The sequence below is a fragment of the Rhinatrema bivittatum genome, chromosome 13 (genome assembly GCF_901001135.1).
Source record: "Rhinatrema bivittatum chromosome 13, aRhiBiv1.1, whole genome shotgun sequence".
Taxonomy (NCBI): Eukaryota; Metazoa; Chordata; class Amphibia; order Gymnophiona; family Rhinatrematidae; genus Rhinatrema; species Rhinatrema bivittatum.
In genome coordinates, this window is record NC_042627.1 from 35,215,023 (window position 1) to 35,236,423 (window position 21,401).

At 48.8% G+C, this 21,401-nt stretch overlaps 1 protein-coding gene across 4 annotated transcripts in view; it reads right to left on the reverse strand.

Moving 5' to 3' along the window:
- Nucleotides 1-21,401, reverse strand: part of FAN1 (FANCD2 and FANCI associated nuclease 1) — a 149,680-nt gene that overhangs the window by 114,493 nt on the left and 13,786 nt on the right. For all 4 annotated transcript variants that reach the window (XM_029574765.1, XM_029574764.1, XM_029574763.1 and 1 more), the window contains exons 4-5: nt 13,667-13,868; nt 9,968-10,201 (exon numbers count right to left, since the gene is read on the reverse strand). In XM_029574765.1, the coding sequence (XP_029430625.1) occupies nt 9,968-10,201; nt 13,667-13,868 (436 nt within the window). The remainder of the gene's footprint in view (nt 1-9,967; nt 10,202-13,666; nt 13,869-21,401) is intronic.

Sequence of the window (21,401 nt, forward strand, 5' to 3'; positions counted from 1 at the left end):
GATCAGTCTCACAGGTTGCTAGCCACGGGACATGACACACAATGCTGGGTTTATTCAAAACACAAAGGATAACATAAGAACATAAGAAATTGCCATGCTGGGTCAGACCAAGGGTCCATCAAGCCCAGCATCCTGTTTCCAACAGAGGCCAAACCAGGCCACAAGAACCTGGCAATTACCCAAACACTAAGAAGATCCCATGCCACTGATGCAATTAATAGCAGTGGCTATTCCCTAAGAAAATTTGATTAATAGCCGTTAATGGACTTCTCCTCCAAGAACTTATCCAAACCTTTTTTGAACCCAGCTACACTAACTGCACTAACCACATCCTCTGGCAACAAATTCCAGAGCTTTATTGTGCGAGGAGTGAAAAAGAATTTTCTCCGATTAGTCTTAAATGTGCTACTTGCTAACTTCATGGAATGCCCCCTAGTCCTTCTATTATTCAAAAATGTAAATAACCGATTCACATCTACCCGTTCAAGACCTCTCATGATCTTAAAGACCTCTATCATATCCCCCCTCAGCCGTCTCTTCTCCAAGCTGAACAGCCCTAACCTCTTCAGCCTTTCCTCATAGGGGAGCTGTTCCATCCCCTTTATCATTTTAGTTGCTGTAAGGGAAACTGCAGAATCAGCTGCAGCACTGACATTCGGCCCGGAGAAAAGATGACCTGACCATCCATCCTTGAGTCTGGAATGCATAGTTTAGACTGGGACTGTTGGCATAGATCTGATTCTAGGATAGTGAGTAATCCTGTCCCACATAAAATAGACTAGTTTGGCACGCACACTTGTTTACATTAGGCTATAAAAGACAAACAGCTATGGCTGAAAAACGGAGAGAGCAAGAAACTTGCTCTTACTTTGCTGGCATGCAAAGTGATGCATGTCCTTTGTAGACGTACAAAGTGACGGGACCCCTTTTGCCTGTGGTGTGCTCTCTCTCAGCCAGGCGGATGATTAAAAGGGTGTTGTGAGTAATGGCCGAAATACAGTGCACGGATACAGATGTATATGCTTAGCAATATTTTTAATGCTTAGAATTGTTAAGATTGTATATCAATAAACATATTATTTTACTTTTACCTTATTCTCGCTTACCTCATTCCTTACAGTTGCCCTTCTCTGTACCTTCTCCATCGCAACTATATCTTTTTTGAGATGCGGCGACCAGAACTGTACACAGTATTCCAGGTGCGGTCTCACCATGGAGCAATATAGAGGCATTATGACATTTTCCGTTTTATTAACCATTCCCTTCCTAATAATTCCTAACATTCTGTTTGCTTTTTTGACTGCTGCAGCACACTGAGCTGACGATTTTGAAGTATTATCCACTATGATGCCTAGATCTTTTTCCTGGGTGGTAGCTCCTAATATGGAACCTAACATCGTGTAACTATAGCAACAGTTATTTTTCCCTATATGCAACACCTTGCACTTGTCCACATTAAATTTCATCTGCCATTTGGATGCCCAATCTTCCAGTCTTGCAAGGTCCTCCTGTAATGTATCACAATCCTCTTGTGATTTAACTACTCTGAATAATTTTGTATCATCCGCAAATTTGATAACCTCACTCATCGTATTCCTTTCCAGATCATTTATATATATACAAGCCGTTAAGCCCGTTAAAACGGGCTACATCCCTCTGTCTCTCACCTCCCCCTCATTCTCTCTCCCCTACCTCCCTCATTCTCTCTCCCCTACCTCCCTCCCACCCACTCACCCACTCCTCCCCAGCCTCCCTCTCCTCTCACTCAGTCCCTCCCTCCCACTCAGTCTCACTCACTCCCTCCCCCTCTCTCCCTCTCACTCACACTCAGTCCCACTCACTCTCCCTCAGTCCCACTCCCTCCCTCCCTCTCCCTCAGTCCCACTCACTCCCTCCCTCTCCCTCAGTCCCGCTCACTCCCTCCCTCTCCCTCAGTCCCGCTCACTCCCCCTCACTCAGTCCCTCCCCCTCACTCCCTCCCCCTCACTCAATCCCTCCCTCTCACTCAGTCACTCCCTCCCACTCTCTCTCTTCATCCCTCCCACTTAGTCCGTCCCTCCCTCCCTCTCTCTCTCTCCTCCCTCCCTCGCTACTGGCCGCTACCGCCGCCGCCCGCCACCGCCGCCCGCTACCGCCGCCGCTGCCGCCCGCTACCGCCGCCGCCGCCCGCCCCCGCTGCCGCTACCGCCGCCGCCCGCTACCGCTACCGCCACCGCCCACCACCGCTGCCGCTACCGCCGCCGCTGCCGCCCGCTACCGCCGCCCGCTACCGCCGCCGCTGCCGCCCGCTACCGCTGCCCGCTGCCGCTGCTACCACCGCTGCCGCCATGTTTTTTGGTTTTTTTTGACGCTGCCTAAGACTGACGTGCTCGCCCGCACATGCGCAGTAGAGCTGCTCTCTACTGCGCATTTGCGGGCACGTCGGTCAAGCTTCATTTATCTAGTTAGATTGAAAAGCACCGGTCCAAGTACAGATCCCTGAGGCACTCCACTGTTTACCCTTTTCCACTGAGAAAATTGACCATTTAATCCTACCCTCTGTTTCCTGTCTTTTAACCAGTTTGTAATCACGAAAGGACATCGCCTCCTATCCCATGACTTTTTAGTTTTCTTCGAAGCCTCTCATGAGGGACTTTGTCAAATGCCTTCTGAAAATCCAAATACACTACATCTACCGGTTCACCTTTATCCACATGTTTATTAACCCCTTCAAAAAAATGAAGCAGATTTGTTAGGCAAGACTTCCCTTGGGTAAATCCATGTTGACTGTGTTCCATTAAACCATGTCTTTCTATATGTTCTACGATTTTGATCTTGAGTATAGTTTCCACTATTTTTCCCGGCACTGAAGTCAGGCTCACTGGTCTATAGTTACCCGGATCGCCCCTGGAGCCTTTTTTAAATATTGGGGTTACATTGGCCACCCTCCAGTCTTCAGGTACAATGGATGATTTTAATGATAGGTTACAAATTTTAACTAATAGATCAGAAATTTCATTTTTTAGTTCCTTCAGTACCCTAGGATGCATACCATCCGGTCCAGGTGATTTGCTACCCTTTAGTTTGTCAATCTGGCCTACTACATCTTCCAGGTTCACAGTGATTTCGTTCAGTTCGTTTGACTCATCACCCCTGAAAACCATCTCCGGAACTGGTATCTCCCCAACATCCTCATTAGTAAGCACAGAAGGAAAGAATTCATTTAGTCTTTCTGAAATGGCCTTATCTTCCCTAAGAGCCCCTTTAACCCCTCTGTTATCTAATGGTCCAACCGACTCCCTCACAGGTTTCTTGCTTTGGATATTATTTTAAAAAGTTTTTATTATGAGTTTTTGCCTCTATGGCCAACTTCAATTCAAATTCTCTCTTCGCCAGTCTTATCAATGTTTTACACTTAACCTGACAATGCTTATATTTTATCCTATTTTCTTCAGATGGATCCTTCTTCCAATTTTTGAAGGATGTTTTTTTGGCTAAAATAGCCTCTTTCACCTCACCTTTTAACCATGATGGTAATCGTTTTGCCTTCCTTCCACCTTTCTTAATGTGTGGAATACATATGGATTTCTTCACCTTTGTTAACAAATATAACCATACAAAGGAAAATTAGTTCTTACCTGATAATTTTCGTTCCTGTAGTACCACGGATCAGTCCAGACACCTGGGTTGTGACTCCGCACCAGCAGATGGAGACAGAGCAAAACTTGTCGGGCTTCCCTACATATAGTAAGGTGCCACCCACAGCCCCTCAGTCTTACATAATGTCAAAGCAAACTTACCAACCAAACTAGCTAACTAGACCGCCCTAACTAGGGCCGATTCAACAAAAAAACCAGCTGGACCAGAACATCTCAACCAGAGGCCAACCAATTGAAGAGAACTCAACATTAACCACTGAATCCACCGAGTGGACTCTCCGTTCTTCAGAAAAAACAAAAATTTCCAGTATCGCCAACACAGCATACTCGGGCGGGATCCTGGACTGATCCGTGGTACTACAGGAACGAAAATTATCAGGTAAGAACTAATTTTCCTTTCCCTGTACGTACCCGGATCAGTCCAGACACCTGGGATGTACCAGAGCCACTCAACTACGGGTGGGAACCAGAGAGTCCTGCTCGGAGTACTCTCTCTCCAAAACCCCCCGAGTCTGTCGCCTGGACATCCACCCTATAATGTCTCGTGAAGGTGTGCAACGACTTCCAAGTCGTCGCTCTGCAAATTTCCTGAGGCGACACTTGAGAGGATTCCGCCCAAGAAGTGGCGTGTGACCGCGTGGAATGAGCTCGAAGCCCCACCGGAACCGGTTTGCCTCGCAGAAGGTACGCCGAAGCAATAGCCTCCTTGAGCCACCGTGCAATCGTAGCTCTGGACGCTGCACCACCTCTTTTGGGACCAGCGTACAACACAAAGAGGTGATCCGAGATTCGGAAAGGGTTCAGATAACGGAGAAGGACCCTTCGAACATCCAGCTTCCGTAACTCTTGCGAACCTCGAGCTTCCGGAAAAGCAGGAAGCTCCACCGCTTGATTTAAATGAAATGAGGACACAACCTTCGGTAAGAAGGTGGGAACCGTCCTTAAGGACACTCCTGAATCTGAGATCCGTAAGAACGGCTCCCTACACGACAACACCTGTAACTCCGAAACCCGTCTCGCTGAAGCTATCGCGACAAGGAAAACCGTCTTCAGAGTAAGGTCCTTTAGCGTAATCCGCTTTATCGGTTCAAACGGAGGCGAACACAAAGCTGAAAGAACCCAATTGAGGTTCCAGGACGGACAAGGATGACGCAATGGAGGACGTAAATGCTTGGCACCCCGAAGAAAACGAGCTATATCCGGGTGAAGGGCCAGAGACACCCCGTGCACCTTGCCCCTGAGACAACCGAGCACCGGTACCTGGACCCGAAGGGTACTACCAGACAGCCCGTTTGAGAGACCCACCTGAAGAAAAGCAAGAACATCGACACGGGAGCCAACATAGTATCCACCTTGCGATCCCTACAACAGTTCTCAAAGACTGTCCACACCTGCACATAGGTTAAGGACGTTGACTGCTTCCTGGATCTCAACAAGGTGGCCACCACCGCATCAGAATAGCCCTTTCTCAATAAGTGACGCCTCTCAAACGCCATGCCGCGAGACAGAAGTGATCTGCGTCCTCCAAATAAACGGGGCCTTGACGGAGAAGAGCCGTGGACCCCTGAAGTCGTAGAGGAGGTTCCTCCGCCAAGAATAGTAGATCCGCAAACCAAGGTCTCCGTGGCCACTCCGGCGCCACCAGAATCACGTCCGCCGGATGCAACTCTATCCGTCGGAGGACCTTGCCGATCAGGGGCCAAGGAGGAAACACGTACAGCAACACGTCTGTTGGCCAAGGGAGCACTAGCGCATCGACTCCTTCGGCTCCTCGTTCTCGCCGCCGGCTGTAAAACCGCGGAGCCTTCGCATTCTGAGCGGTAGCCATCAGATCCATGTGTGGCTGACCCCATTTCCTGCAGATGAGCCGATACGCTTCCTCCGCCAATTCCCATTCTCCGGGATCCAGATGATGGCGACTGAGGAAGTCTGCCTGGACATTGTCCACTCCGGCGATGTGCGACGCCGCGATGCTGCTGAGGTTCTGCTCCGCCCAGCACATCAAACGGTGCGCCTCCTCCGCCACCAGCTGGCTCCTCATCCCTCCTTGGCGGTTGATGTACGCCACTGTCGTCGCGTTGTCTGACAACACCCTGACCGCCTTTCCCCGGATCAGCGGGAGAAAGGAGTGCAGCGCAAGCGTTACCGCCCTGGTCTCCAGTCGATTAATGGACCACCGTGACTGCGCTCTGGACCACAGTCCCTGTACCGAGCGTCCCAGACAGACCGCTCCCCAGCCGGAGAGACTTGCATCCGTCGTGACCACTGTCCAATCGGGCATGAGCAGTGAAACTCCACACCTGAGATGGTCGGGATGTAGCCACCAGTGAAGACTGTCCCTCGCTTTGTCCGTAAGAGGGAGCGGGAGCTGGAACTCTTCCGACACCGGCTTCCAGCAGGAAAGTAACACCGATTGTAAAGGCCGTAGATGCGCAAACGCCCAGGGGACCAAAGCTAGTGTCGATGCCATACAGCCCAAGACCATCAGGTAATCGCGCACCAGAGGCACTCGGAGGGCCAGTAAACGTCTCACTTGGCCCTGCAGCTTGCAGACCCGCTCCTCGGAGAGATACACTTTGCCGTGTTTCGTGTCGAACAGCGCCCCCAGATACTCCAAGGACTGAGAGGGAACCAAGCGACTCTTGGCTAAATTGACCTCCCAACCGAGGGAGCGCAAGAGCTGTAGGACTCTGTCAACCGCCTGCCGACACTGTATCGCGGACTTCGCCCGAATGAGCCAATCGTCCAAGTAGGGGTGCACCAGCAACCCCTCCCTCTGAAGCTGGGCTGCCACCACTACCATCACCTTGGTAAAAGTACAGGGAGCGGTGGCCAGACCGAAGGGAAGAGCTCTGAATTGGTAATGCCTGCCTAGTACGCAAAACCTGAGGAACTGCTGATAAGATGGCTGAATGCCGATATGCAGATACGCTTCGGTGAGATCTAACGACGCAAGGAACTCACCTGGTCGCACCGCGGCCACCACCGACCAGATCGTCTCCATTTTGAACCGAGGAATGTAAAGGCACCTGTTTACGCCTTTCAAGTCCAGGATTGGACGGAACGTGCCCTCTTTCTTTGGTACGATGAAGTAAATGGAGTATCGACCTTGTCGTTGCTGCCCTCGGGGCACGGGAATTATGGCCCCTAGGGCCTCCAGCCGCCGGACAGTGTCCCTCACCGCTGCGTGCTTGACTATCCCTTTGCACGGGGACACGAGAAACTTGTCGACTGGTACTCTTGCAAAATCTAAACTGTAGCCGTGTCTTATCACGCTGAGGACCCATTGGTCCGACGTTATCTTCGTCCACTCCTCGGCGAACAATGTTAACCGGGCTCCCACGTTTGGCACGCCCGATCGTTGCAGTCCCGAGGAATGGACCGACCTCGTTTCATTGTGAGCCCTTGGACCCCGCTCCCGCCGTGGGTCCACTCTGCCTGCCAAAGCATTTCCCCCGAAAGGACGGAGTCCACGAGGAAGACCTGGTGGAGGAGGCAGGCCGGTAGGACGAACCAGACGATCTCTGCGGTCGTGATCTTCTAGGCCCACGAAAGCGAGACCGATTGGAAAAGGACAAGGGAGCCTTAGGCCTGTCCTCCGGCAGCCGAAAAGCCTTGTTCTCACCAATGGACTGCATCAGGTCATCCAACTGCTTGCCAAACAGCAGCCTTCCTTTAAAGGGCAGCGCACCCAGGTGAGCCTTAGAAGAACCATCCGCCGCCCAGTTTCGCAGCCAGAGGAGTCGGGGAGCAGACACCGCAGAGACCATGGCCCTGGCCGACATGCGCAGCAGATCATGCAGAGCATCCGCTCCATAGGCAATTACCGCTTCCAGCTGATCCGCCTGCGCCAATTCCTCTTCCAAGAGACCGGCATTAGCCTGAAGTACCTGTGCCCAGCGTAGTCTGGCCCGCAGGGCAAAGTTACTACAGATCGCCGCACGGACCCCCAGAGCGGAAACTTCAAACACCTTCTTGAGCTGCATCTCCAGCTTTCTATCCTGGATATCCCTGAGCGCCGTGGCCCCTGTGACTGGGATCGTCAATCTCTTCGTCACTGCTGACACCACTGCGTCCACTTTGGGGAGGCGGAGGAGCTCCAGCGTGTCATCCGGAAGCGGGTATAACTTGTCCATGGCCTTACTCACTTTGAGACCCAACTCCGGGGTATCCCACTCTCTGAAGAGGATATCTGAAGCCGAGAAATGGAATGGAAAAGCTACTGCCGGACCTGAAAGTCCCAACAGCACCGGATCCATATTGGCTCCCTGCCTGTTCTCCACTGGCGGAGCCTCCACCCCCAGCTCCTGGAGAATGGCAGGAATAAGTGGTGCTAGCTCCTCTTTTTGAAACAACCGGACCACCTTTGGATCATTGCCATCGCCTGCCGGCGTTCCCTTGCCGGCACCCGGTTGAGCCAGGCCCGCGGCATCCAGCTCATCCGCCCCCCCCCCAGGGGCTCTGCCAGCTGGTCCCCGTCCTCCGAGCCCATGGACTCACTGTCTGTGTCCTGAGGGACGCCCCTCACCGGGCGTTTCCCCTTCGGTGGGTCAGAAGGCCTCTTGGTCCCATCCGCAGCCTTCCTCTTCCGGGAGTCCGGCCTATACGCCGAGCCTCCCACTGCTTTATCTTTTTTTCTGGACCGCTTACACTTCAGGACTTTGCGCAAAAGAAGCGCAAAGTCCGCAGAAAAAGATGCCTAAGACCCCGATGACGTCACATCCACGCTATCCTCTTCCGGAGATGCGGCCCCCCACGGGTGGTCGCTGCTGTGGAGAAAGTGTAGGAGGCAGGCCGCCATTACCGGCAGCCCTCCGCGTGGCCTCCTGCATTGTCTCCAAAATGGCCGCAGTTCCCGCTCTAAGCGGGAACGGGTCCGAATTGCCTTCCCTTCGCTGGCCTTCCCGCGGCGGTGATTGTGCCGGCCGAGATCGGGGGCGCCCCCCCCCCGACCGACCCCGGACGACCCCTCGCCCCCGGGAACGCAGGAAGAGCAAACACCATCACACGCACCGAGCCACACGCGCGGCAAGAAGCAGCCCTCGGCATCCCCGAACACGTCCCGCACCAAGAAGCGTACCAAAACTTGAAAATTTCGGCCGAAAACCCCCGACCGCGGTGGAAACGCCGAAAAACGGAGAGCCGGCTCAGAAAAAACAGACTGTTTATTTATTTATTTATTTATTTGTATACTTGCGCTGTCCCTGGTCCTGATGCGCTGCTCCAGCGGGGGTGAGTGAACCGGGCTCCCCGGTGTCACCCCCGATGCTGCTGCCTGCGACCGGCCGGGCCCTCGACCCTCAGCAGCGGCCTCAACCAGGGGGGATGGTCCCCTCAGAACCTTCCAACCCCCCTGGGAGGCTGCAGGACGAGGGAGACTGCTGCACCTTTGGCTTCTTCTGTTAATCTTCTATTTATTTATTTTTTTTAAACCTGAGACTGCCTACCAGACCTCAATCAACCAAAACTAACCCCTGACTACCAACACCCAGGGATCACAGAGGCTGTGAGTGACCCTGCCCCATCTGCTGGAGAGAGTAAGACTGAGGGGCTGTGGGTGGCACCTTACTATATATGTAGGGAAGCCCAACAAGTTTTGTTCTGTCTCCATCTGCTGGTGCGGAGTCACAACCCAGGTGTCTGGACTGATCCGGGTACGTACAGGGAACAGCAGGTTCACAGTACTCATATTTGCCTGGCTCAGAGCCCTTAAGTTGCCAGGAACACTGGGATATCCTTAGTGATCCCTTACAAACTCTCAAGGATCAAGCAGATCTCCAGGGTGGGCTCGCAGGTCTGGCTGAAAGCAGGTGAGCTCACTTGCTTGAAAATAAACAGAGCCACCCTTTGGCTCAGGGGCAGACCACAAGTCCTCCAACAGGGCAGACCCTGGTCCTAAACCAGGTCTAGCTTTTTTCCCCTTTACAAGCAGGCTGCAAACCCTGTAACTTGACTGTATTGCTGACTATTCACATTATTACAAAGCTTTGTGGTTTGGCATGGGAAAAGTGAATGGTGCAGGGAACTGAATGGGGATCTTGCATGCTCTTCTACCCAAGAGTGCAATGGAAGAAGATAAAAAAGACTATCCTGAATAAGGAGAAATCTTGCAGATGACGGTATAAAAAGACCATATAAAAACTGCCAGTAGCTCTCTTTATTCTTAAAAGAAATTTTAAGAATTTAAAGCTATGATACAAAAATTCAAAAAAATGTTTTCTGAATCTCTTCTGAACCCAACAAGTAGCAAATTACCAGCAGTGCTACTAACAGAAAAGCTACATCAACCAATCAACTAGGAGATGCCAATTTCCTGTCAAGGCTCTTACCTGATGAGATCTTCTCGGTCCTGGAAGATTTTAACTGTCCTAAGTTCGGTATAGGTGGGGAATGTCATACGGCCCATGTTCACCATCAGCACTGTGGAAAGTTGAGCTTGTCCACCACTGGCAGCCTCCTCGTCCTCCATTGAATCAGTCAAGGAAAACAGCAGCAAGACCCGGGAGAAAACAGCACGGGGAGCTCTGCAGATCCTAATACATCTCCCAGCAAGATCTTTAGCCCTGGCAAGAAGAAAACAAGAATCAGCCACTTGACTGTAACACTTCAAAAGGAGATAAAATAATTGTTCCATGCGGCAAATGAACTAATCACAGCTAACCCCAATTTCTAATATTTTCTAACGTGTGCCCTACCAGATACAACGGGGCTGAACTGATTGATTCTCATATGCTAAAAACCTAGAAAAGTTTGGCAAGTTGAGCACCTAAAGTTAGGCACCTAAGTTAGATGCTTAAGTTATATCACACCACGAATCAGAGGTCCTAAAGTCATTTTCCACATTTCATTATCATTTATTGACAAAATATTTCTTATAAATACATTCAATTTGACTGTTCTTATGTTACCTACTCGGACCCTTACCAAAACACACTAAAATCACACTCATGCTTTACCCTTAAATACCTTCATTCATACCACACATATATCTCATTCATTCCCCACTCATTCTATACATAAAATATATAAAGTGCTAGAAATTCCTTTGCATCTAATGCAATTACAATACTAAATACATCATTTTTTAATACTTATTTGACACACTTGTTCCCCATATACTTTTAAACATATGTTAATTGTCTAGTCCTGCTATAAATTGATCTTGTCCAACATACATCAGCACATCGATATATTGAATCAAGCACTTTTGTTGAGAAAGTTTGTTGAGAAAGCAGTGTCCTGGATGTTGTTGGCAGCAGGCAATGAGTTCAGCCTATTGTATTTATTTATAAAGCTTGTTGAGAATTTAGTGTCCCTGATGGTGCCCTCAGCAGGCAATTAGCTCAGCTGATTGGTTTGAAACAAAGTTAAAAACTCGGAGGTTGTGCTTCGTGGAGCAAACGTGGGGGCTGTGCCTCAGAGAGAGACGCTGGAAAAGTTTGAACATGGGAAATCTATCACGGCTGTGAAAGATTTTGAGATGGAGTCAGAGTGTGTGATACGGTAAGTGTGTTACCTTGAGTGATTCACATTCTATTGTTGGTTTTTGGTCCCTTAAAAGTGTGGTGGACTAATGAAAAAGATGTACATGAGGGGCAGTGTTTAGTGAGGAAAATGTTTGTGAGCTTATATGCTGGTTTCAGTAAGCTGGTAACAATCCTTGGAAATTGATTTGTGTTTTAACAATTTGTAAGTCGCGGGTGTAGGAGTAAAGGTGATGTGGGTTTTAGTTTAATATGTGGATTACTTGTTAAGATAGGGATGGACAGCATTGGTGTAGTGGAAATGTAGTGAGTCCTCATCATACCTGATATTCAAATGGACATTGAATTAAGATAGGTGTGGATTTTTATACATATAATACCAGATATTTGAGGTAGGATATTGTGTTGAAATCATGGATTTATTATATTGTCCTGCAGATGCCTGAAAACAGTCAAGCAGGCATATGTATATTGAAGTGCCACACTCACTAATGTTTAGAGGCGGTTCTATATTGGAGAGACAGAGGATTACAGTCAAGCTGATATGTGAATAGCGTGAGAAATAAAGAGAGTGATTGTGAAAGTTCATGGTATGATCAAAATGTTGCAATTGTTTATTGTGGTACTATGTGGATTAATATATAATGTATATAGTTCAATTATACAACAATATGAGATATAGAGTTGTTATGATGAAATTTGTTTTTCAGATATATGAAATGATACAATACCATGTAATGAACCCATTGAGTATGAATATGAATATGTATGCTAGATTTTAAAAGAAACCACGTCCCTGAAGAAGCCCTAAGTGTCAGGGTGAAACGAGGCTCTCGTTGGACAAGATCAATTTATAGCAGGACTAGACTAATTTACAGTAGTATAAGAGCAATTAACATATGTTTAAAAGTACATGGGGAACAAGTGTGTCAAGTATTAAAAAATGATGTATTTAGTATTGTAATTGCATTAGATGCAAAGGAATTTCTAGCACTTTATATATTTTATGTATAGAATGAGTGGGGAATGAATGAGATATATGTGTGGTATGAATGAAGGTATTTAAGGGTAAAGCATGAGTGTGATTTTAGAGTGTTTTGGTAAGGGTCCGAGTAGGTAACATAAGAACAGTCAAATTGAATGTATTTATAAGAAATATTTTGTCAATAAATGATAATGAAATGTGGATAATGACTTTAGGACCTCTGATTCGTGGTGTGATATATATTTAGTTTTCGGAGGGCATTCAGATGTGTTGACCATAGATGCTTAAGTTAGGCACCTATTTTTCAAGTGAACTTAGGTACCTAAATATGCAGCTGAAAATGTAACACCCTAAAACTAAGACCCCTAAATTTAGCACTGCTATTCATTTGCCTAGATTTAGTCTCCTAAGTTATATGCCTAGTGCTGAAAATCAATGCTAAGCGCCTAACTTTTATTACACTCCTGAAGCCTCTTTTTAGGAGACTAAATTGAGGAACGCAGACCTAGTACATTTTCAGAAGGGCCAATTTAAGAGCATAACTCCAAAGATTAGGAGCCTAAACCCCCAAAATTGGCCTCATAGTATTGTGTAGGTGTGAGCCTCAAGGTCCAGTAATTCAGCAGGAAATCATTAGGCCACTGAGATTAACATGTTTATTTTATTTATTTTAATAACCTGATGCGCTGTCTATATTTAAGGTAGTCAAACTGCATAGAACTGAAATCTGCCATCAATGAGGAGTTTCTCCCTGTCCCTTGGACTGGATGGTAAAATGTTCTGATGTCTTCTTAATAGAAATAGACCCAGGGACACAGGAATGTGCTTCGATATTTACCTGTATTACACTTCTCACTTTTGTGCTGCGCACTTTTTTCACAAAAAGAAGTTATTTGATTACTGCGCCAGTTTACTGCTGGGGGGTAGGGGGGTGTCCAATCTGCTAGCACCATTATCATGACCCTTTCGCACTGACATATTGATTCTGCCTGCAGAATCATATTAAGGTACTGAGTTTTTTTAGTTCCCTTTAGCATCTGAATGTTATTCTCCCTTTCTTTTGAAAATCTATCTTTTTAGTACCACTAAAACTAAGTATGGAAGGACATGTCCTTCCATGGCAGAGACTAACCCTAAACTCACTTATCGAGTACAAATCATTTTCTGTGCTGGTAGACATTGTGCCATTATCCCAGCTGAACAGCCCCCATTTTTAACTGTCTGAAAATAAATTCTTGTGCAAAGTTTATTGGCCTCCAGGCCCAATTTTTCCAATAAAATTGTTAAATGTGATAGGGTTTTGGTCTGTTTGTCCCATGAAGACCCAGTCCGTAATTACGGCTAAGGACTGAATGACCTTATCACCTGTCTCCACACTCAGTTCACACGTCAGTCCGAGACCATTTTCTCTTCATAAAGGCAAATAGTAATCTCATTACCAACTGTAATCTGCTCTGAGCCAATGAATAATCTGAGGCACCAATAGCCCTACAGCAGTGCTTACACAATTCCTGTCCTAGTGATTGGCAAAACGAGAATTCCAAGGATTGGAATGTCACCTTTTCAAGATCACTGCCCTGATGCCAGGCTGATTCTTGCCCAGACTGAAAACAGAGCGTTGCTTTGCAAGCCGGAGGAAGCCTTCCAGCAGCTGCTGCTTCTGCCCATTAGGGTTTGCCAAGTGAAAGGTCTTTGCTAGTAGTTTTAGTTCAGATGCAGACAGCAGCTCCAGAACTTCAGGAAGTTCTTCTAATTCACATTCTGCAGATACAGACACAAAAATAGTTTGTAAACACTTAATGTTTTGTCAAGTGTGCTTGAAAGGTTGATTCATCTGAAAAAGGGACCCAGGTGGCCTTGAAAGCTCATGCAGTAAAGTTTATTAAACATTAAAAAAAAAAAAATCAACACAATAAGGCATTGCAACCTAGCAAATGTTCCAGTTCTCCAATGCCAGACATTCCCATCAATCTTTAAATATAATGTACATTTTTAGAGGTTATGGTTTACTTCTGGTCAATGAGCTCATGAAGACTTATTTATTTGGATTCATCTGTGTACCTGGTCAACCTCTATTGATAACAGTATGAAAGAAGATTCATGAAGATATTCAAGCTTGTGGTTTCTCCAATGTCTTGAGGAAGGATGTACTGTAAATCGTGCAGTATTTATGGATTAACATTTTATTCACACTACACATTTGGTTCCAATCATACTACAGCATAAATTAATGAGACCGCATTTTCATTTCTTCACAGAATCCTGCTGAACTATTACTTGTCCTTTTTAAAAGAACACATTTTGCACTATGTGTTAAGTGATAGGTAAATTTAAAGCCACATTTGCATCTGCTTACAATCAAGTTTTCTCTGCATTACTGGAATTATTTTGTTTCTGATGGATTTTTAATTACTATATGATATCATTGTGTAATCCACATATTTGGATTCATTCTAATTAGATAGAGGAATATCTTCCAATTAGACACTGTGTCCCCCAGGAAGAACGTGAGAATTTCCTTTTTGTGCGTGATCTTTACACCTTGTGGAAACTCTTTCCGGATCAAACATAAGATCTCTCTCTGACAGCTACACTGGGATCATCATTTGTTTGGAGATTCTTCAAGTGTTGTCCTTGACAGACTAAGAACATTTATAGGCCGATTCATGAAAGTGTGCTACCATGATAGCACATATTATTTACCACAGCTCCTAAATAAACAAGTAAATAAAGGTGAGCTGGTTGATATTGTATATTTGGATTTTAAGAAGACATTTGACAAAATCCCCCATGAGCGACTCTTTACAAACTTACAAGTCATGAGAGAGGAGGCAGTGTTCTATTGTGCATTGGTAACTGGTTAAAGGCCAGAAACAGAGGGAAAACTAAAGGAAAATTAGTTCTTACCTGTTAATTTTCGTTCCTGTAGTACCACGGATCAGTCCAGACCGTGGGTTGAGCCTCCTTTCCAGCAGGTGGAGACAGGCTAAAACTGAAAGGATATCCTATATGAGGACAGAGACTATCCTATAACCCTTCAGTATAACCATTGTCAAAGCAGAAAACAACAAAACCAGAATAGGATCAAGCAAGTAACCATAAAGCTCAATGGAGCAACTGTAGAACAATGTAAGAAACATGGTATGACTAACCGCTCTTGCATATACTTGGTACTTGAACAACCAAGGCTTCCGGTGCAATTGCTCAGTATTCTTGCAAGTAACGAAGTATCAAAAACTGCAAATCTGCAAGAACAAGCTTCGAGAGGACAGAAAAGAGAAAAACAAACAAACAAACAAACAGGGATGGGCGTCTGGACTGATCCGTGGTACTACAGGAACGAAAATTAACAGGTAAGAACTAATTTTCCTTTCCCTGTACATACCCGGATCAGTCCAGACCGTGGGATGTACCAAAGCTTCCCTATCCCGGGTGGGACCGAGACAGTCCCACTCAAAGCACTTGCCGCCCAAAAGAGCCAATACAACAAAGCCTGTACATCCAGATGGTAGTATCGAGCAAAAGTATGAAGGGATGTCCATGTGGCGGCCCTGCAAATCTCGTGCGGGGAGACTGATTGACTCTCCGCCCAGGAAGTAGCTTGAGAATGTAGGGAATGAGCCTTTAGGCCCTCCGGAACGGCCCGACCTCGGCAAAGATAGGCCGAGGAAATGGCCTCCTTCAACCACCGCGCAATAGTGGTCTTAGAAGCCGGTTTGCCCCGATTGGGACCACTCAGAGGACAAAGAGGTGGTCCAAGACCCGAAAGTCAGTGGTGACTTGGAGATACCTGAGTAGAACTCGTTTGGCATCCAGTTTACGAAGATCGCCGCCGGCAGTACTTGCAATCTCCTCTGGAGAGAACGCTGGGAGCTCTACCGACTGATTGACATGGAAGGTGGAGACAACCTTCGGCAAGAAAGAAGGCACCATCTTGAGGGATACACCGGAATCAGAGAAGCGCAAAAAAGGTTCCTGACAGGACAATGCTTAAATCTCAGAAACTCGCCAAGGAAATAGAAACAAGGAAAACTGCCTGGAGCATGAGATCCTTGACCGTAGCCCGATGGAGAGGTTCGAACGGGGCAGCACGGAGGGCCTGGAGAACCAAATTAAGACTCCACGATGGGTAAGTATTGCGAGCGGATGGACGCAGGTGTTTGACTCCCTTCAGGAACCAAAACACGTCCAGGTGGCCCGCTAGGGGATGACCCTCGATCTGTCCCAGGAGAAAGCCGAGAGCGGAAACTTGCACGCGCAGGGAACAGAAGGAAGAAGCCTTGGAGAGACCCTTCTGCAGAAAAGAAAGAACCAACGAGATCGGCGCAGAGTGCGCTGAGACACCAGACTCCTCACAAACAGTCTCAAAGACCTTCCAAACGTGCACATAAGCTAGAGAAGTCGACCGCTTCCGGGCTCGCAGCAGGGTGGAGATAACCTTTTCCCTATAGCCCTTACACCTCAGGTATCGCCGTTCAAAAGTCAGGCCGCTAGACAAAAGTGATCGGCCCGGTCGAAAAAATACGGGCCCCTGCTGAAGTAGACAAAGAAGATGGCCTAGCCAAAGAGGTCCATCCGTTGGTGGAGTTCTATTCGCCTGAAAACTTTTCCCACCAGAGGCCACGGAGGGAACAAGTACAGAAGGATCTCCGTGGGCCAAGGTAGAGCCAGTGCATCCACGCCCTCTGAGCCGCGCTCCCTCCAGCAGCTGAAGAACCGAGTGGCCTTGGCATTGCGCAAGATCGCCATGAGGTCCAGGTGGGGGGGACCCCGTTGACAGTCAGATCCATGGCTACGTCCGGGAGTTCCCACTCTCCCGGGTCGAGTGCTTGCCCGCGATGTGGAAGGCCGCCAGGCACTCCAAATGTCGTTCCGCTCAGACCAAGAGCCGACTGGCTTCTAGGGCCACCAATCGGCTGCAGGTGCCCCCCCTGATGCTTTGTCGTGTATCAGCAGAGCCAAACACACCGCCCAGGCCTCCAGGCGATTGATGTGCCAGCGCGTCTGAATCGGCGACCAGATCCCCGGAGTAGACTGAGACAGGCAGACTGCACCCCACCCTGAGAGGCTGGCATCCTGTGGTTACTATCGTCCACTGTGGAGAGCGAAGTGGCATTCCCCTGAAAAAATGAGAGAATGAAAACCACCACTGTAAGGTGGCGACGGCAGAGTCCTAAAGATGCAAAGCTTTCTGTAACGGTCGCATATGAGCAAAAACCCAGGGAACCAGGTTGATGGGGAAGCCATGGACCTTAGGAGCTGTAGGTAATCCCAGGCCGTTGGAAGAGGGAGCGAGAGCAGATTCCGAACCTGGTCGATCAACTTGAGGACCCGCGCATGAGGCAGAAAAAAGTTTTCGTACACGAGAATCGAAGTGGGCTCCCAGGAACTCTAGCACCTGGGAGGGCTGAAGCCTGCTCTTGGAGAAATTCACTATCCAACCGAGAGACGCAAGGAGAGCTAATACCTGATCCACCGGCTGTCTGCAAAGAGCCTCCAACTTGGCCCGAATAAGCCAGTCACAGATAGGGGTGGACTAGGACTCCTTCCCGATGAAGGGCCGCCGCCACCACCACCACCATTTCCTTGGTGAAGGTACGTGCTGCGGTCGCGAGGCCAAAAGATAGGGCACAAAACTGGAAATCCCGGTTGAGGACATGAAGCGAAGATACTTCTGGTAGGTGCGGAGAATCGGAATATGGAAGTACGCCTCTGTCAGATCGAGCGAGGCGAGGAACTCTCCAGGGCAAACCGCCGTGATGACCGCTCGCAAAGTTTCCATGCGAAAATGTGGGCCTTGGAGGGCCCGGTTGACCCTCTTGGGGTCGAAAATGCGCCGATGGGGACCATAAAGTAAAGAGAAGACTGGCCTGCGCCGAAATCTGCTTTCGGGACCAGGACCACTGCGCCCAGGTCCAGTAGCCTGACGAGGGTTTGCTCTACCGCTTCCCGCTTGAGACGGCCACCTGGGGAAAAGACGAAGAGATCCGGTAGGTCGCGAACAAGATTGAAGGCATAACCGTCTCGGACAATGTCAGGGACCCACTGGTCCAACGTGATCTTGACCCATTCCTCGAAAAGACAGGGAGAGGCGACCGCCCAGAAAAGGAACTGAGGGATGGGTCGACTGAAGTTCATCGTGTAGCAGGGTTGGAGGAAGGACGCTGGGACTGTCCCTCATGAAAGGAACAACGCCCGCGAAAGGGCGGAGACCACGATTGAGGCCGAGAAGCATAACCCCTAGAGGAGCCACCTTGTCCGCGGGGCGGAAACCTCCTCTGTCCCCGGAGGCGAGGACGAGAGGGGGAAAGGAATGAGAGTGCTTCGGCCGGTCCTCCAGGAGCTTATGAACCTTGTTTTTCCCCCAAGGAGTCAATAAGCTTCTCAAGGTCCGCTCCAAAAAGCAACTTACTGTTAAAAGGCAACGTGCCCAGTCGGGCCTTGGAGGACGGGTCGGCCGACCAATTGTGCAGCCAGAGGAGCTGACAAGCGGATACCGACGAGGCCATGGCCTGGACACGCAGGTGGTCGTAGAGCGCATCAGCCCCATATGCGATGACGGCTTCCAGACGTTCAGCCTGCTCCACCTCTGCATACGGGAAGTCCTGGGTGCCGAGGAATTGTTGAACCCACTTGAGACCTGCCCGTAGCATGAGACTGCTGCAGATAGTTGCCTGGACCCCCAGCGCCAGGACTTCAAAAATACGTTTCATATGGCCCTTGAGCTTGTGGTCCTGTCCGTCCTTCAGAGCCCACCACCGGGATAGTGGTGTGCTTGGTGACCGCAGAGACCTAGGAGTCCATAGTGGGAATCTTCACCATATCTAAACATTCCTCCGGGAGGGGGTAGAGCCAAACCATAGCCCGCCCCACCCTGAGTCCCGCTTCGGGGGCCTCCCATTCCCGCAAGAGCAGCAACTTGTGCTTAGGATGAAACGGGAAAAACGCTTGCCGGAGCCCTGAGTCCCGCCAGGACCGGGTCCATATTCTTAGGCAGGGAGGCCGTAAGGGTATCCACAGGGGGCCCCTCCAGCCCCAATTCCTGGAGGACAAGGGGATGAGGGGCTCCAACTTCTGCCGCTGCAGCATGCGGAGAACCCTGGGATCGTCCCCTACCAGGGGCGAGAGAGTGCTCGCTAGATCGAAAGTGGGATTGGGATCCGGACTGACTGGGGCCACCGGGGGGTCAGGGTTGGGGGCTACCCCTGGGACCACCCACACCCGAACAGCCCCCAAAGGCACCGCAGCCAGGCCAGCAGGTAACGGCATGGGGCGTGGAATTTTTTTATTTTCGGAGTGGGGGGGCCGGGGGTGGGACCCTCTTCCTCGTCCTGCAAACTAACCAAGAAAAACGAGCCCTGGATTTCCTGGGGGGGGGGGGGGGGGGGAGGGGGGCCAGGGACCACATCCTGGGAGGCCTCAGGGCTGAAATTGAGGGGTAAATTTAAAAAAAAATCCGGCTCCCCAGCCCCAGGCAGCACCAAAACGGGAGCTGCAGAAAAATCCAAAATGGCTGCGTTCCCGGGCTTTGCCGACCCGGGAACGGCCTGGCCATGCACTAGGGAGTCAATCCCCGGGCTGGATTTGCCTGCCCTGCTGGGGAGGGACCTTCCTCACCCGGCAGGCAGGCTGAGTAGAGCCCACAGGCAAGGCAGGCTGCTGGCCGCGGCATCCTCACTGAAGAGGAACCACGGCTTAAGAAAAAAAAGTAAAAATAGCCTTGATTGACAGCCCGCCGGCAGAAGTGAAGCAGGGGAGAGAAACCTGCTGACGTCTGCCTGTCTGGCTGCCGGTTCAAATCCCAGGCAAGTAGAAAATGTAAACATTAGCCAATAAATTGTATTGCTGTTCCTTTTTAAAGCTTGATCCTTTTTTTTTTTCCAAACACAGACTGAGCACAGCAATGGAGCGCTAAGCTCCCTAGGCAGCCGGGGGGGGGGGGAGAGACGAAAACTGGACCGCCAGCTTCGGTCCCCACACCTGGAAGCACTCACGGACTCAGGCTATGCGCCGCACAAGGGGCGAAGCCCCCCTGAGTCCGGCAAAAGCCAGGAGACAGGACCGTCTCCTGCACAAAAGAAAAGCTAAACTCTAGTATTTTTTATTTATTTTATTTTATTTTTTTTACAGGAAGAAAACCAAACTAGATCCCTAAGGAAAAAGTACTTGCTTGATCCAAGAAGAAAGGAAGAAAAAGAAGGCTGACTAGCCTAGATCAGGAGATCGAAGGGTGAGCTGAAGCACCTGCTGGAGACAGACAAATACTGAAGGGTTACAAGATAGGCTCTGTCCTCATATAGGATATCTTTTCAGTTTTAGTCTGTCTCCACCTGCTGGAAAGGAGGCTCAACCCACGGTCTGGACTGATCCGGGTACGAACAGGGAAATGGTCAGTTTTCCAAATGGAGAAAGGTCATTAGTGGAGTACCACAGAGATTCTTAGTGGCACCTGTGCTGTTTAACATATTCCTAAATGATCTGGAAAAGGGAACGAATGAGGTGATCAAATTTACACATGACACAAAATTATTTAAATTTGTTAAAATGGCAGCAGAATGCGAAGAAACTAGAAGACAGGGCAACTGAATAGCAGATGAAATTTAATGTGGGAAAAGAGCAAAGCAATGCACATAGGGAAAAATAATCCCAGTTACAAGTACATGATGCTGAGTCCTGTATTGGGAGTCACTACCCAGGAAAAGGATCTTGTAGTCCTTGTGAACAATGCATTGAATCCTCAGCAAAGTGTGGGGACAGTCAAAAAAAGCAAAAGCTAAAAGGAATGGAGAATAAAACAAAGTATCATATTGCCTCTGTGCGCCCACATCTGGAGAACTGGGTACACTTCTGGTCACCCCATCTCAAGAAAGACATAGCGGAAACAGAAAAGATGCAGAGGAGGGTGACAAAAAGGATAAAGGGGTGGAACACCTCTCTTACAATGAGAGGCTATGCAAGCTAGGGCTCTTCAGCATGGAAAAGAAATGGCTGAGTGGGGACATGATAGTTTATAAAATCATGAGGGGGGGTGGAACAGGTAAATCAAGCACAGTTATTTGTCCTTTCAAAAAAAAAATTTTCAATTTATATTCTGCCTTTCAGACATTTCAAAACATTAACAAGGGGGGGACACTACCATGAGACTACAACCAGCAGATTCAAAACAGATTGTAGAACCACTCAGCACACTATCAAGCTGTGGAATCTGTTGCCAGAGGATATGATCAAGGTGACTAGCATAGGGGGCTTTAAAAGAGCTTTGGACAAGCTTCTGGAGGAAAAGTCCATAATATG